General features: G+C 43.1%; 1 protein-coding gene across 1 annotated transcript in view; it reads right to left on the reverse strand.

Annotated features, from left to right (window-relative positions):
- Positions 1–9687: 9687 nt before the first annotated feature.
- The window catches only part of KIAA1671 (KIAA1671 ortholog), a 105246-nt gene continuing 96417 nt past the window's right edge, over positions 9688–18516 (reverse strand). Inside the window, 6 exon segments of the mRNA XM_024196399.1 lie at positions 9688–9760; positions 10632–10714; positions 10869–10999; positions 11777–11901; positions 15722–15911; positions 17839–18094. Of these exon segments, the coding sequence (XP_024052167.1) occupies positions 10636–10714; positions 10869–10999; positions 11777–11901; positions 15722–15911; positions 17839–18094 (781 nt within the window). The 3' untranslated portion in view covers positions 9688–9760; positions 10632–10635.

The raw sequence follows: 18516 nt of genomic DNA on the forward strand, positions 1-18516 counted from the left end.
TGGGTACAGAATTTTGACTGGAGCATATCAGTGCACTGTATTCCTAAACCCACTGCTCCATTCTGAACATCCCATCTGGCCTCCTGCGTAACAGCCCACAGCCCCTCAACCAGTGGTCCCTGCATGGAGCCCAACAGCCTGTGACTGCATCAGAAAAACAGTCTCGACGAAGATTGAAAATGATGGAGACGATCACCACACACCCCTGGGAAGCTATTCTGGTGGGTAATTAAACTCACTGTTACAAATCCGCCTCTTATTTCCAGTTAGAATTTGTGTCGTTTCAGCTTGCAGCCGTTGTCTCTGGTTAATGCTTCTCTCTCTTCTTGTGCGAAAAGCAATCCCAACTGTAATCACAACAAAGCACAATCCCACCCGTGGGGTAAAATTGCTGGGCCCCTTGTAGGCACTCAGATGTTTCAGTGATGAGCGCGACCATAAGAACCTGGACAGATACATTCATTGTCTTTTCTTAAGTCAGGGCTTCTGATTTGAATGTGCCCCAGCTGGCTAACTTTTCCTCCCCCCTACTTCCCCCCTCTGCCCTCTTTTTGAAGTAGTTTTAATTTAACAGGGCTTGGAGGAGCCAGTGGGCAGGGAACATAAAGACACTGAGTTCAACTAGTGTCCTGGTTAATTCAAACCCTGTGGTATCATTTCCCCCAAATTTTAACAAGATATCCTGTACAATAAAAGACCTTTTCTAACACTCCTGTGCTAATTGCTAAAAACCCAGTCAAATTCAAGCAGAGATGCTGCCACTACCTCTTCTGGGGGTTTCAGTTGTGACAGAGCGGGATCAGGGGACAGCACTATTTATGAGTTGTTTCTGAACAGGGCAGCACATTTTGATGCTGATGCAGCACGTATGTCTCCTGAATTCCATCCATTAGGTTTCACTTCAATAGCGAGGGCTTGCAACGGACTATGGAAACATTATTCAAATTTCTTCTGGCTTTCCCTTAAAAATATCCCACTCAATTTGCAAAAGATTAATATTGAACTTCGCATCAGCATGTTCCCATTGCTGCTTGCCAGATTCTCCGGAAAACTCCTCCTGTGCAGTTTATTGATGTGTTTACACTGAAACCCAGGACAGTGCAAGGCAAAACTCATGCAAAATAGTTACAGTACGTTTCAGGCTACAGAGCGAGGCAAGGCCTGGGGGCTCCAGCCCACACTGGCTCCGTTGTAGCTCTAGTGAAGTGCGGGCTCTTTACCCCAAAGTATTGCAGCGTATTTTGAGGTAGTGTTGCCCACTGGATAGGGCACTAGACTGGGACTCAGGAGACCTGGTTTCTGTTCCCAGCTCTGACACTGATCTGCTGGGTGGCCTTGGGTCAGTCACTTTCCTTCTCTACGCCTCTTCTTTCCTGCCCTGTCCGTCTTGTCTATTAGATAGCAAGCTTTTCAGGGCAGAGGCTGTCTATCTGTGTGGCTGAACAATGCCGCTCCACTCTCATTAGGGGGCTCAAGGCACTACTGGAAGTAGTCTGGAGCCGATTTGCAGAGCACAGCGACTGCATTATATGAAATGCTGCTGCAGACCTAGAACAGTGGCTTTTCGGTCCCTGGAGCCCGATGGCTCCACATGACCAGTGTGCTCCATCTAAGCAGCTGCGGTTCATGTTCCTATTCACAGGCTAATACTGCATATCACTCGGGCTGGCCTGAGCCCACTAATGGAGAGCAAAGCCAGCCTGGCTGTAAGGACACAGACCTTCATGGTGCCAAAGGGACCCATCCCCCCAAGTACCCCATGTTAACAGGCTGTTCCGTACCCTTCCCAACCACCCGTCTCTTTGGGGTCCGTGGAGCTGCCAGGACTTCTGATAGCAGCAGTTCTCTGCAGGTGCTGGTGGGGCTCACAGGGTTATTGGCCTTCGAGCTGGGCAAACTATTCGCAGCAAAACAACTCATGAGACAAACACAACGAAATGAATCGCTGAAGCCACTCCATTCTTTGCCCTGACTTGCGGGGGGAGGGGGTTGCTTTAGTTTTTGTTTATTTGCAGAGTTGGCGTGAAATCTGGGCATCAGCCTGCATGGGAAGTAGGGTGTCAGATAGGAGAGGGAAACAGAAAAGCATTGGAATAAGACACCTACTGCAGCATCTCTCCCAAGGGTCTCCATTGTGTTCATGGGAAGCATCATGGTAACGACAATATCACTAATGTACCTCAGAACTGGTAAACTTTCTGTCCGAGACCAAGATACCATGGCAAGAAGCGTGGTCGAGGCAGGCAGACTGGGACAGTGGTCATGAAGCAAGCTGGTTAAACACAGGCTAGGGAGAATTTCTATGGCAATATACTCCACGTGTTGGTTAATAGGAACTGATAAAGCTTAGAGTTTTATACTGCTGCCTGTCACTGTACTATTTTAGCACCTAAATGGGCAGGGGAAGGTGAAGTTACTATTTCAAAGGTACTTCTGTCATTTCTATTTTCAATATCACTTCATATCAGGCAACAGGCAATCACACGCAAGGGTAAAACTGGGTTGTGCGTGAGGTTACACAATGACCAGATTTAATGGGAGAATGGCTATGCTGGGAATTGTGGTATGCTGGGATAATTAAAATGTCTTAGCAAAGCAAAAGCATCCATTAAATACAACTGGCATCCAAGCTTTGTACTCTAATTTATTGTCATTGTTTGAATGCAACACATTTTGTACATGCAAAGATCCACCATGGACAGCAGTTGACTGTAGTTCACTTTTATTGCAGTTCCTTGTCACATGTTCATCTGCTTTTCTATTGATATGAAAACTCTTTGTCGTAAAATATAAAATTACTTCTATACAGAACACTCAGGGGAGGGACTGGAATGGGATTCATTTATATCTTTTACCAAATAAGACACTGTAATTTTCTCTTTTTTACTTTAAAAATATAGGTACTTTCCCGCATGTTCATTTTCTTGGTAACATTTATTTTTGCAATGACTAAAGTGCCCCAAAATCCTGCTTCATTTTCCAAGTTCATGGAATATGGATATAGATAAGGCAGTTGCAAAACATCACAGAGGGTAGGGATAATATATTGTACTGATTTTTCTTTCCTAACAGAACTCAATTTCCTCATGCTGTCAGCTTCTTTAATCCCTTTGAGAAATGCTCACAGCACACTGTTAGAAAATATCATCTTTTGTAAATATCTGGCAACGTTAAACTTGGAATCATAGTCATACAAGTAGATACACAACAGACAGAATATTTGTATTACTTAGGAAACTATGTAGTACAAAATATTTTCTATAGCACAACATATTTATTCCTTGTGTGATCCATATTTACATGTTCTATAAGGCTATGCAGAATGATATAAAAGTTTTTATCTATACAATAGCTCCTTTAAACAGGCTTGATACAGTCAGCATGTTCAATATGGTAAGAAGAAAATCCATAAGCCACACAACCTTCCCCTTCTCCCTTCTCTCCAAATCCCATCAATAGGATGAAAAAATCATTTCAACACATATTTTGGTACAAATATTTTCAGCCGAGGGATGGGACAGACCAAACAGTGGTTTGAAGTGCTTTAGAGAAAGCACATTGATATGAGAAATGATTTCCAATCACCCTGGAACTGACATATTTCGCATACGGCTCATCACACATTCTCCCTGCCCTGTATCACCGTAATCAAGAGCCTGCATTGACCACACCACCTTAGACTCTGGTATCCTGGATGACTGAGGAGTCGGAATATTGTACTCATTGGTCCATATTCAAACCCGCTGTAAAAGGCAGCACTCCACAGATGTTAACGTGGTTGCAGCCAACCAGGGAAGCCTGGTCTTCACTCTGGGGGAAAAAGGTGTGTTCTTGGCTCCAGTGAAAATCCTACGTAACTAAAAGTAGACTCCTAGGGAAGAAGTCGATTCAACAAACAAACTGCTTTGTCTTTACTAGGACTGTACTTCAAGTTAGCTAGCTTGAGTTCAGAACATATCTTTTTCCTAGTGAAGACCAGACCTTACCCCAAATCTGGATTTGTCCCTTCGTCCTTGGGTTGGGTTAATTAGCAATGCACTGTTAGCACCTTGCAAGCTTAGCTGCAGAAGTGGGCTGTGAGCTCTAAGAAAAGAGGACATACTTTGCAAAAAATAAAATAAAATAGAGGCCCAGAGTTAACATGCAGAAACAGCGGAGACCCTTTCTAATCTAATGTTTAAAGGCCAAACGCCGCCTTCGGACATTGGTGTAGATCTCATCGAACCCAGTGAGAGCATCACACATGTGCCACAGGACAGAATTTGCCTTACCCACCCAGGTACTTAGCTGATCCTCATCACTGTAGTATCGGAGTGCCTCTGAGATAGGTTTAAGGAGGTGAGCTCCTAGCAATATGTATGGAGTGAGTAAGGGTGAACAATATGGTCTCTTCAGTTAAACAGATGCTGTAATGTTGTATGAAGGGCAAATAGGAGAGAAAGGAGTTTTCAAGATAGTGCAGAGTTCCACATTCATAGATCATTCCCGAGTCGCCATGTTAGCATACACGCTGCCCCACAAGGACACGTTGGCTTGCTTTATATTGTTTATTGTATTACTTACATTCAAGAATATTAGAAAAGAACATTTACCTCCAGGCAGAAATTGTTTCATGTTTTAAATATGAACCTGTGCAAAAGAACTTAAAGATTGTCAGCATTGTCGGCTACATCCTTTCCCTCCTGAGACGGCAGATTCTCTCTTGCGGTTTAACCTGCCTGAACTGTCCAACTGCAGAAGTCTGGATCAGTGACAGTTATCAGTTCAGGTACAGCTCAGCCTGACTGAAGGGGTTTTATACTTCGCTGACACGGAAAGGTATTTGTATGGTAATAAGAGACACTGGGCCCAACTAGACTGACAGAGGTTTAACAGTCTATGGGACTGACCCATTTGGCCTACTCGAAGAAAACCAAATTTCAGTAAGTTAGCAGTGAACCTTTACACCCTCAGAACAGCCATAGTGAACATATTTGCATCTCCCAAATAATTACATTCCAGTGACTTCCATTATATTTTACAAAACAGACCATGCCTAATTTATGCCAATTATTCTACACAGGACACCTTCACACAACTCCTTCTCTTATCCTATAGAACACATTGCTTGTTCATTTCTAAAACACATTTCTATCGTCACAGAATTGTAACATTTTGGACATTTGGCGCAATGGGAGTTTGGATTGATCAACTCTTTTGGTTCCAAAGATTCAAATAAAATGTGTGACAGGCCCTTCAAAAGCCAATTACTCTCAGTTTCCACTGCATACCTTTAATGGTATTGGGCATAGCCCTGTACATAGCCAGGATGCAAAGCGTAAAGAAGGCAGCTAACATCACTGGGTGCCTAGATTTTTAAAGAATTCCAAACTATTTATATTAAACTTATCCTAGAATTGTTCTGATCGCTATTGTGCTATTTTGGTTCAGCAGGGCTCTCCATGTAGCAACTTCAATTAAACCACATCCACGGTTTGCTACCTTACACATTGCAGACATATTAAGTACATGTGCAAACTTGTAAAATTCATGATAAACTAATTGATAATGCTGCTCTGGATAGAATGGTTGGGCAAAAGTTTGCAAACATATGTGGACATATTGGAGAAAGTCCAGAGAAGAGCAACAAAAACGATGAAAGGTTTAGGAAACATCACCTATGAGGAAAGATTGAAAGAATTGGGTTTGTTTAGTCTGGAGAAGAGAAGACAGAGGGGACATGAGAACAGTTTTCAAGTACATAAAAGACTGTTACAAGAAGGGAGAAAAATTGTACTTGTTAACCTCTGAGGCTAGGACAAGAAGCTATGGGCTTAAATAGCAGCAAGGGAGGTTTAGGTTAGACATTAGGAAAAACTTCCTAACTGTCAGGGTAGTTAAACATTGGAAAAATTGCCTAGGGAGGTTGTGAAATCTCTCTCATTGGAGGTTTTTAAGAGGAGGTTAGACAATCATTTGTCAGAGATGGTCTAGATAATACTTAGGCCTGTCTTGAGGACAGGGGACTGGACTAGATGACCTCTCGAGGTCCCTACAATTCTATGATTCTATGATCTGTGAATTAGTAGCCGGCAGTTTCTGATATACAATGCTTCTGGTAATTTGCCAGCAATTACTAGGCGATCAAAACAAAATACCAGAGTGTGGAAAGCTAAAACTCTGTGCAAGCAAAAAGCAAGTTTTTTAATCCTACACAACCATGTTAAAAATGTTAAAATGGAAAGCAGAAATTTAGCATCTTTGTGTACAGCAGGTAATACAAAACCAGTAAAAACACTGACTTAGCATATACTGTATTAACCTCAAGACACACAGCCATAAACAAGGTGAATTTGCAAAACGAATAAAGGAGAAGAAAAGGCCAATTGGCGATTCCAGTGAATATGAAATTTACAGACTTGTACTGATTCTAAAACATCAGTGGATTAAAATTCTAGGGGAGGATTCTCCTAATTTCAGTGAAAAAAGGGGCATTACTGACCAATTTCCAAGTTCCATACACCAGCCTGATTTACATTTACTTTTTGAAACTATTGATCTACTAATGCAGCTGTGGGATGAAGAGCAGATAAAACTGTGATGGTCTTAAATAAAAAGAACAAAATACTTCTGCAAAAGCACCTTGTATTCAATGGCAAATGCCAAACACCAGCTATCTCCATCTATCACACTTACAACAGGAGTTCAAGTAAAAGTGAGTTAAGAGTTAAAACTTACCAAAAAAAATCAAACATGAAGAACATGCTGCAGGTAAGAGCTCATTCCTGGCTCATATTAACAGCAAGTTTTAATCTGTGATTGTTAAAGTAAAATAGTAAAAAGTTTCATAAGCATTATTTAAAATTAAAATGGAATTTATCTAAAGAAAGTTTTAAAGCATGTTATATGTGTAATAAATATTTATGATGTCAATAATTACATGGTGGGAACCTGGAGTCACAAAAGAAAATAGATATTTAATTCACATACAATACGAAGAAATAAAAGATCAGAAAAAAACCACTATCCCATTCAACCTTATCCTAAAGATTTTTTTTAGTCATACATATTTAAGATTAAACATTTCTCACTAGCAGTAAAACTACAGTAAATTTCAGTGCATTGTCCATGAAGAAATGGAAACATATACTCATTCAAAGGGCTTTGCCAATATGCAAAACCAATCCCTCAGTGTATCAAAATGCACAGCAAAAACACTGCAGCTAACAATCTAAAGAGTTTGTGGCTTTCATTTTGTTGCATCAGGAAGTGTTAGACAAAATGCTCTGACTGTCATTAAAGAGACACCATCAAGTTGCTCAATCCTAAAATTAAACCTCCCTCAGCGTTTTTATGGTCACAAGGAAATTTATCTGGCTTTTGAATATCTTAAAAAAACAGAAACAAAAACAAAAAACAAAACAAAAAAAGCCACCCACACGCTTAGCAAGGGAAATTAAAAGTGACCAACATTCTTCTGTCACACCTAAAAACCCTGCAGCTAATACTGTTCAAATTGTACACGCCAACACCACATCTGGTACACAACTGACAAAACAAGCTGGCTGATTCATTACAAGCACAGAAAAATACAAAGCTTGCCTAAAAGTTACATTTCCAAAATAAAAACAGGTCCCACACCACATAAACAATGGGCAGAAAATATATACAACTAGTTTTAAAAAGCAGTCAACAGTGTCTCTTTAAGAGTTTGGACAAATGCGCTCCTCTGGAAGCTTCTTCCCCTTCCCATTATGGGCGGCGGGGGGAGAGGGGGAGTTATCCACATGAAAGAGGGCAGAAGTGTGACTCTGTTCGGCAGTAATATTTGAGAATTCACTGACCTGTGGAAGAAGAAACTGTAAAAGCAGTGTCTCTGGCATTGTCACCTCTCTTACATGGAGCAGGGCAAAGAACTGAACAAAGATATTTTTATTTTGAAGTGGAAAAATATTCATTTGCATTTCTATAAAATAAGGGGTGCTACTGTTAGAACTCTGATATATGGGAGAAGAGCATACTGGTCATCTCTCTTGACATACTGCAGTTATTTACTGAAGTACGGGCTGGGAGTGAAATCACCTCATTTGTGACTTCTTTATGATAAGAGTTGGCACATGGTTTATGGCAGCTAACAACTTGATGGATGGCAGACAAAGGTTATCCCTTTGGCTAGCAGGTGCACTGTTGTGGTAGTACCACATAAGACAAGCCTTCTGAAACGCTGAGCAGAAAAAGGGAAAATGCGTGCAAGTGCTGGTGCCTGATTTTTAACATTTAATTTAAATAACCTTTCAGCAGGAGACAAGAACTGTGTGTTTTGTTCCCACAATGCAACTATGTGCAGCTTCATCACCTTTGACTGTTGAGGCCCAAACAGTTTGCCACAGAAGGTTACGAGAATAGCAGAATAGAAAGAGCTCATCTACTTTGATTCAATTTTCCTTTCCATGTCACTTACTCTCCTTATCGGAGTCCTGGGCGCGCCTACCTTACAGAATGAGCTTTCCTGTTAGCGTATATTTTTAAAGATTTTCTGAAAAGAGCACTTGGGGAAAAGAAAGTAACTAATACATATTTTAAATACAATATCCATTTATAAATTTACTTATAAATGGACTTCTTGGTTTAAAAAAATCTTGCCGATTTCAGAATCTGGATCCAAAGACATCAAAACTCTTTTGATGTGACTGTCACAGCTGTGTTGTGATGTTAGTATTATCTACATTGTTAACATACCAACATTTGGTCTTAAAGTAAAATATATAGATCATTTCATAAACAGTTGAGAAGTGAGAGATTGCATTTAGGTTATCCCACAAAATCAGCATAAAAATAAACACTTAAAATTGATATTTACAAAGGTAACTAATAAAAATATCCAGTGAGACAATCTGAGGTGCTTCTAGAATGACATTCAACAATTACCTGGAACCCTCATATTGACAAGACTATACATCCTTCTCGTCTCTTCCTTTTTAGTAATAAAAACAATATTTACATCTATTTTTAAAGAGAATTGGTTGACATTATTGCTTTATCGTCTTAAGAATATGACATTCTAATGATGCAATTACACTACATGCTGACAGACCAGACAATCCCAGTTAAAGAATGAAAAATTAACATTATGCTCAATCTAAAAATCAACTTGATCTGCCTGATCAGCAGATCATGTGCAAGCATCAGCCAATCAAAAATACCTTTAAAAAAATATCAGTCAAGTTTAATTTTTTAATATGGCAGTAAACATGATTTGTTCTTTCACTCTCTCTTCCACAAACTTCATTCTGAATTTGAACCACTATTAGTTCACAAGAAAGATGATTTAATTTAAAATTTTGTTATTTTCATAAACAAATACAAACCCCAGCCTTTCCACTTGACATGCCTACCAGCATTCACATGCTTGAGTTGCTGAACATAGCTTGATTCTGCAGAGATGTCATCTTTGTTCGAAGGCAAGGGGACTTTTTGTGATGCACCGTATATCCTAGAACAAATGTTACCCTCAGGCAAGACCTTCTGAAGTGCTAACTATACTGCATCATCTCTTACTTCAAGTAGTTCTAAAGTGACTATATCCTTCCCTATCTGAGAAGATACAGCTTTGTATTTGTCTATGAATATTAAGCAGCTTTCTCCACAAAGCAGGAAGGCACCATGCACATAGCAGTCGAGGCAGGAAGCAAACAGCAGCAGCATGATGTGTGAATTTTAGGTTCAGATGAGTTAAGGCTTCTGTTATACTTCTATGTCTTTTCCTAGTCATAATCAGGGTCTGAAAAGGGGGGAAAAAAACAGAAGCTCTTTGAATAGCTGCAGTATGACATTGTTCATAAATTTAACCAACCCCCATCACCCTCGGGACTCTCAAGTCTCTGTGATATGTGTGCACCATCGATGATGTTCTTTGCATGTTGCTGGTGCAGCAGCAGCGGTCACAAGCTATTTTGTGTTATTAAATTGCATATGAACTATTAAGAGCATCACTGAAACCAAGTGCTCCAATGGTTTAAACATCTATCGGCAGAACCTGCCCGTTAACCAGTGACAACACTTAGTAGTAGGACTCTACATATTGTTATAAAATTAGCAGACTAATGAATGTTATTATAATAGAATTGCCTGTCGAGAAGTTAATAGTGCCTTCATCTGGGCTAGTAAATAAGGCTACACAACAATAAGGGAAAGGGGGAAACTGCATAATCTGTACAGTAAATTCCAATGAAATCTGATCTGCTTCATTATGGAAATATTTTACTGCCTTGGACATGGATTGCACAGTTACCTACAACGTGTGTATACTCTATGCTTGCAGAGTCCGTGTTAATGTTCAGAACAGATTTTCCAGTCAAAGCTTATCATTAGCATCAGCTTTAAGGGGCTTGAGCATTGCAAAGATGTGTCTGCTGCATGTCCATCCACATGGCTGTACCGGTCACAGAAAGAGCTCACCCATGCCCTGTGGAAATAGGGTGGGAATACCGAACATACATTGTTTCTGCCAGGCTGCAAGGGCTAAAGGTAACTGCATGGTACTTTCTCCTTCAGCTAAGAATCTCTTTTGGCTGAAAAGACAGGAGACTTCACAGCAAAGCAGTCAAATGCAAATGCTACAGAGTAACCCCTCTGTTTTTGCTGTACTGTACCTTCTCAAACCTGATTCTCGTGCTGGCTCTGCCTCTTCTTCGATTTCAGCTCTTTCAGCCATTGAGGAGACATTTCTTCTGACCTAAGGACACAGCAAAATAAACTTTATCCTTCAATGACAATCCCTCATTACAGAAACAAAAACAAAATAAGCCATATCCTTCTAGGATCCTAGCAAGGAAATGAACAGCTATTTCTGAATTTACTGCTTGCTGGAATTTAAACTCCTCTCTCACCTGTTCTCCTTCTCAGCACTAGAGGGCAGTACCCTGCCACCAGGAGCTCCTTGCTGGAATTGGGATTTAAATAGCTGTGCAGAATTTATTTCACTGGGACTCTCGGGCTCTTGTCTTTTCCGAAGCTGAGCCTAGAAGAAAGGTTTATTTTTAAAAAAGCTGCTTTTAGATTTCCTTGGAGGACAATCTGATCACTCAAATCATTTCACTGGCTTATGAAGCAACAGAAAGCACAAGTCTGAAATCCATAAACTGCATACATTCATAATGGAATTTACCATAAATCTGAGCTGTTTTGAAAACATACACAAACTATTATGAATTTAAATTTCCTTCTAAACCACTGCCAATATTTCTATCAATAATACAGGGTCAATGAGTGAAAAAGCTATTTACAACATCACTATAAATTTCTTAGGTCATCTAACAGATCATCAATTTTTCTCTTCTGAACTGTTCAAACTTCATTGCACCGTGACGCTCTTCCAACAACAAAAATTACTATACAACCCCAGGAAGGGGGACCAAAGCCTGAGCCCCCCCGAACCTCACTGTCCCCGGTGGGGGGACCAAAGCCAAAACTCAAGGGCTTCAGCTCCAGGCAGAGGGCCTGTAACCTGAGCCCCACCGCCCAGGGCTGAAGTCCTCAGGCTTCGGCCCCGGGAGGTTGGGCTCGGGCTTTGGCCCCAGCAAGGCTAAGCCAGCCCTGGCGACCCCATTAAAATGGGGTCGCGACCCACTTGCAGTCCTGACCCACAGTTTGAGAACCTCTGGGTTAATGTATAAATTGCCCTTTCTGGGATTCTTGCACCTTCCTCTGGAGAGCATCTGATGGTGGCCACTGTCAATCATGGGATACCTGACTAGATGCTTCCTGACATAATCTAGTATGATTGGTGTATCTTCACCTTGAGAACAGAGTGGTCCATGCCTGGAAAAACAGGAAGCCTCTGAGGTTGCATAGCTGAGTATCTCTCAGTTTGGTGTATTTTTTCTTCCTCATCAGAATCTTCCTGTTTTGTAGATTTCTCTTCTAACAAAAAGTACAATGACCAGATGTTATTTCACACCCAGACACATTTAAATAGAAACAAAGCAAGTTGGTCAGCAAATTTTCTGTCCATGCCTTGACCTCATAACCCTCTTCCTATGTAACAATGTAACGTAATAGAATCATGAAGACTTAGTGGAAGTTATTTCACATGATTTAGCACTCATACCATAGCGATGGGCACATTGTAAATACCTAATGGTAGAGAGAGACTGTTTATTAGGGCTGTAAAAGGGCAGAATTGTACACTTAAATTAATTCAGCTATTGCTTCTGAATTGCTCAGTTTATACATTAAAGCATAAAAGCACGTGTGTGTATGTTACAGTTCAGTTTACAATAGCTCAGTTCACTCACATTCACTGGCCTCTTACTTGGAAATTACTTTACTACATTTTGGCTTTGCACAATCATCATCAGAGGTCACAGCTTGAACCAAAACCAGCCGTAGCTTTGTAATATTAACATTTCTGATTCAATGTCTTCAAATAAACACTGCTTGTTGTATTGAGTCAGGTCAGTAATTGTGCATGCAAGTGCAGCTAGTGACTAGTAACACGAGAACAGAGCAGCTGGCACACTCAACCATGCAATAGCTGGGACAACGTGCTCTTCATCTCCCTCAAACAGAAACCAGCAGAGGGGCTAGTTTGATCGTACACTCTTCTCTCCCATCCATTGAGCCTTAAGATCCTTCACTGTATTCTGTACTTCCCTGGGGAGTCCAGAGGACTGCAGCCATAAAGCTCGATGCATAACTATGGTCAGCTGATTGAGAGAAGACTGTAAATACACTTTGACAATCGCCTTTGGTGACGAGGGCTTGAAACTGGTCCTTCTGCTCTTGTGGCAAAAGTAAGAACATTTGCTATAGTTCATAATGTTGTACTTTGCCATCAAGGCATGATAGCTGACTACTCAGGAACTGTAGGGCAGCCAAAGAGTAGCTTTTGTGGCCGAGAAGGTGCAGGAGCTTAAGATCATTGTTATGAGGTGTTGATCTAGACCACGGGTGGGCAAACTTTTTGGCCCGAGGGCTACATCTGGGTGGGGAAATTGTATGCAGGACCATGAATATAGGGCTGGGGGTTGGGATGCGGGAGGGTGTGCGGGGTATGGGAGGGTGTGCGGTATGCAGGAAGGGGCTCAGGGCAGGGGGTGGGGGTGCAGGAGGGAGTATGGGGTGTGGGAGGGTGTGCTAATGCAGGAAGGGACTCAGGGCATGGGGTTGGGGTGCAGGAAGGGGCTCAAGGCAGGGGGCTGGGGTGCACAGGGGTGTGGCAGAGGGCTCAGGGCAGGGGGTTGGGGTGCAGGAGAGGGATCATGGCAGTGGGTTGGGGTGCAGGAGGGGTGTGGGGTGTGGCAGGGGGCTCAGGGCAGGGGGTTGGAGGCTCAGGGCAAGCGGTTGGGGTGCAGGAGGGGTGCGGAGTGTGGGAGGGGGCTCAGGGCAGGAGGGGTGCGGCAGGGGGCGGGGTGCAGGAGGGGTTTGGGGTGCCGCTTACCTCGAGCAGCCAGCATGTCCGGCAGTGCCTCCTGAGGGTGGGATGGGGCAGGCGGCTCTGCCACGCGCTGCCCTTGCCTGCTGGTACCACCACCGAAGTTCCCATTGGCCGAGGTTCCTCGTTCCCGGGCAATGGGAGATGCGGGGGGCAATGCCTTCAGGCGAGGGCAGCGCAGAGAGCCCTCTGCTCCCGCCTCCCTCAGGGGCTGCAGAGATGTAGTGCCGGTCGCTTCCGGGAGCAGCGCGGGGCCAGGGCAGGCAGGGAGCCTGCCTTAGCCCCGCTGCGCCATGGGGCTAGCAACCCTGTGGGCCGGATTGAAAGACCTGACGGGCCAGATCCGGCCCGCGGGCCATAGTTTGCCCTCCTCTGATCTTGACCAACGTTGCCTGCTTCTCTTATTAATGGCATTGACTACCAGAGACTTTGCGGTGAGATGGGAGAAAAGGCACTCTGAGCCCGTGGCTGGTACATAGTGCTTCTTGTCAGCCTGCAGGCATGTAGGTAAGGCAGTAGCTAGCGTTTGCCATAGTGTACGGGCTGGACGCTATAGGGCATCATTAATGGGCAAGGCTATCTCGCTTTGAGGAGAGGTATGTACAACATGCACCGGGAGTGCTGTGGTTCTTGTATCTCCTCCAAGGGATCGTTAAAGCCTCAGCCTCCTTCTTCATCCATTCTTGGAAGTCTTTGAAGTCACCCATGTAGGATGGGGAGGGGACATAACTGCCTTGTCTCGTGAGGAAGAGGATTATTAAATTGTTGGGCCTCCTCCTCTCCTCCTCCAGAAAGTCCAAAGTGGCAGGGCATAAGGAAAAGGAGAGGGAGCCTTCAGGATGCTCTTACGAAGGCTGACGGGTCCTTAGGATACAGCACAGGAAAGGTGGTAGAATCCTGTATGGAAATGTCTGAGTCTGGGAGGAGCTAAGGGTGTCGGTACCCGTGCTCAAGTTGGTACAGGCAGTCACATTGGTGACATTGGCAGTCACATTGGTACCGGAGACCAAGATTTTGTGTGAGGTTGCAGCAGCACTAGAGGGTATGCCAGTACCTGAGGGTACATCAGTACTGGCAAAAATCCTTCTTGGCACTCCTCAGGAGAGGGAATTTGGGCTCTACTGACATTTGGAGAGCCTCTTGAGAAAGAAATCCAACCAGTATCAGAGCTCTTAGACACTGATCCTCAGGTTGAGATGCGTCAAGTGGTACTGGTGAGGGTATGGATGGGATGGTCCGTACGCCCTTTATGACCATGGCTCAAGGAAGAGGTGAAAGATGCTTTCTTCAAAGAGTCCCTCCCTATGCTTGCAGGGCTCCAATGGAGGCTACCACTTGCTTGCCGAGAGACTTCTTGGTACACAGTGTGCTAGAAGCCTTTTTTGGAGGTACCAACCTCTTGGTACCAGAGGAACTATAAGCCTCGGCATTACCCATCTTGTGAGGCCCATCTTATTTCCTGGTCTCTGGGCCAATTTCTCCCATCTGGGGATCAAGGTATTTTCTTTTTAGTAGATTTTGAAGTCTTCGAAGGTGTCCCTTTATCTCTGCTCACTGGAGCTGAAGAACTCACTGGAGTGGCCTGAGAGGCTGACTCCAGTGTATGGGTGAGGGGGTGGAAAGGTGCAGGGGAAGATTTGGCCTATGAAGTGGTGGTGGGTCTCAAAGTGAACGCTCGATAAGGAGCAACTTCAGCCTCTCTCAAGTTCCAGGATCTGCTCTTGAAGCTAAAGCAGACTTGCACTTTGATGGGATGTGAGACTCTCTGAGACTGCTGGAATGCCCATCCTTGAGAGAAAAGGACCTGTGTCAGGTCTGTCAAGGTTTGAAGCCCAGGGTTTTGGGCACGCCCAAGAAAGAAAGGTGGCAAATGAACAGGGGCCAAGGGCAAGAGGCCCTGACCATGGAACAAAAGGGGGGACCCGCTAAACCACTTGTGCTGAGGAAAGAACTTGTGCTGGGGAAAGAAAATATAAAACAACAACAAACTAAAATGAGTGACTAACATTAATAAAATAATAGGAACAACAAGGAAAAAAACAAGGCAGGTATGCTAAGTTAGTGGACATCTCTAGCCACAGGTTGAGAAGGAACTGGAGTCTATCTCTCCCTGTATATCCTCAGGCTATGTAGGGCACAAGCATGAATCTGCACACACTGTTGACAAAAATCTCTGACTGAAGATGCGCAGGCACGCACACAACTATAGTGGAGTACTCACAGGGACATTAGCTCAAAGAAGAGAAAAGATTCTATGGAGGACAAAATATATCTCCAACCCCGCAGCACCATGACTAATTATTTCACAGGACAGAGGGATACCTGTGGAGTCTTTAAACATCCAAGTGCTGTCAGTCTCCTGCATCACAGTGAGTTTGTTTTCAGACTCTATCCGTCTGCTTCTCCTGAGCGAATGGGAGCTAGGTGCCCGGTGGCGAATCCTTTTGCTGAGCTGCACACGGGTTTTCAGGACACTGGAATCCAGTATAGAAGTTTGCTTTTAAAAAGAAAAATGTTACCCTCAAATGTGGGAATTTCAATTAGTCTGAAAATAGGGTGGTTCGTTCCATAACTACTTCAGGTCTTATTTTTAAGCATAACCATATTTCAGCTTAGTTAAGACTACTTTTGTTTTAATTATTATCACCGTTATTTTAAACTCCAATTAAATCAAATTCACTCAGAGTGCTGAGATGCTGCACAGTAACGGGTATGGAACTACAGGGGTTTCCCATTTGGACAGTTCCCTGAACTCTGCTTAGTTCTGGATGTTTGAGCTGCATCACTGCAGAGTTATTTTTCAATAACCAACTTATGATAATCTGTGTGCTCTTACTAGGTAACAATGGCCATCAGCCAATCAGAAGGCAGGGACTTGCAAAACCATAAAGTGATTATGCAACTCTCTCTCCCTCGGATAGTCTGCTATATTTTCCCAGCTCTGATGGGTCCCCATCCTCAGAAATGTCAAGCTGTTTGCCAGCAACAAAAAGAATGAAAGTTAAATACCATGGCTTTTGGCAAAAAGGAGCTGATCAGTTATTTAAAACAATGCCATCTCCATGCACAAAGGAAAACTGAATGGATTACAGTAGAGCAAAAGTAGAGCAGTTGTATTTAGTGATATAATTCATTGCTGATTATAACTGAGTCTTTTCCCAGAGGCCCTGGGCCCTCCATTCTACCCTGAAAGCTTCTATTTTAAAACAAATATTTTAAAAGTTCTCAGTTCAGAAACTAACCATTCACCCAAACAGCACAGGGGCCTTCTGGACTTCGACTGTTCTGCTTGAAGTCATCACTGTTTTGAAATGGCACTGGCAGCTGCTGGGAGGATGGGATCTATGGTCCTATAGCAGAGGCCACTACAAGGTACCCTACACCCAGAATCCACTGGCAGTAAGGTGTGAAACCGCTGTGCTGCACTGCCCAGGATCTGGACTATTATCCTTAGTTATGGGAATAGAAAGCGTTAGCCTCCTTCAGACATTTTACAGTGCAGTCTGTTGTTCAGCTACACTACTGCTATTCAGGTCAGCTACACGAATACGTGAATAGATGCATTGTAGCGGCTTCTGAGACATTCTACGTTCCACCTTCCCCAAAGCTGTAAATTCTACTACAAAACAAGGGGGGAGGGGGGGGGGGGAGAGAGAGAGAGAGTGTGTGTGTGTGTATGTATGTGTGTGTTTAGCTTTCTACAGTATCTGCCCCTAGCTAACATATAAGAAAGGACGAGCAACTCTTATTCAAGATAAATTCTTAATTCACAGCGACTGTACCTGAAAGGAGAAATCCCCATGATCTGTAGGTATGCTCTCGGGTAGCACTGAAGCGGAGTACAGTCTGCATGACTAGGCACTATATTACCAACATTCCTGTGCAATTCAGGATTCTCAATTTCTCAAAAGATTCTCTTTAAACTAAAATCATTTTAGGAACAGGATTTTTAAAAGACTGCAGAAAGATGGTCCCATTGTCAATTAGAAAAGTAGTATTAAAATCCAATATCTGTAGCTTAATCTGCATTTCTCACAGCATGGTGAAGCACTAGCAATTTGTATCACTTAACTATGTTGTCTCAGAAATGTATGGCTTCCATTTCCTAGAGACATTAAACTCTTTTTCACAGCACATCTCCTAGGAGCAGACTGAAAAATGACCAACTGAAGTGCAAACCATTGTCCCTTTGGACTCTTTTAATAGAATTCACACAGACTTAATAGGAAGGGCAGTCACAAGAACTTTCATTGCAATTTATCTTGAACTTTTCACACAAGAAGTCAATGAAGAAGCCTTAAAGGATAAAGAAGTATAGCACAAGGTTGAACATAAAGTTGGGAGAAGACATGGCATAGCATTTTGCTAACAGTATAGGTAACGTACTTAAAAATGAACAACTCTTTCCCTTTATGGAGACTTACATCAATGAAGGAGAAGTCAATGGTTTTCTCCTCAGGGTAGGTATCTGGTGGAAGGGGTCCCACAATACCATCAGTTGAATCCATATCAGTGCTGGAACGGTCCAAACTTGTGCTCCTTTGGTCTTTTGAGGAATCATGCTCATCGATCATGGAGGCAGGTTCCGTTTGAGAAGAGAGAGAAGACAGCCGGCTATTTGGTGGCTGCTTCCTTGTTGAAACAACATTGCTTTCTGAGGAAGGAGACTCGGGCACAAAGCTGCAACACAAGAGAATGAACTCTGAGGCAGAAGGATGCATGAGCGAACATACCTGCAAGTATATTTTATACCATGCATACTCAGAATGCAATCGTGATGTATTGCATGTACAGGAACATGCATGCAGCCATCAGACTATATAGTCCTAGAACTAGTGTGCGGCTTGAGTCATAGGGATAATGGATTGAGGCTGAGGTGAGGAGGCCTCTTCCATAAGCCCCAGAGCAACTACTGTGGCCACAACTGCAGCCACAAATTTATACCAGTCCCCGTGGCGGTGGCGGAGAATGGCAGATGGATCCATAAACCACAGATCCATTGGCCCTGGTCCCAACCCAGCCCCACAACTCCCTGGAGTGCTGCACTGTAATAAAACTTTGCAAAGCTTCACAGTATACAGTGGTTGTGGACCTCCAAATCC

The sequence above is a fragment of the Terrapene carolina genome, unplaced genomic scaffold (assembly GCF_002925995.2).
Source record: "Terrapene carolina triunguis isolate 2854851 unplaced genomic scaffold, T_m_triunguis-2.0 Scaffold234, whole genome shotgun sequence".
NCBI classification, from domain to species: domain Eukaryota; kingdom Metazoa; phylum Chordata; order Testudines; family Emydidae; genus Terrapene; species Terrapene triunguis.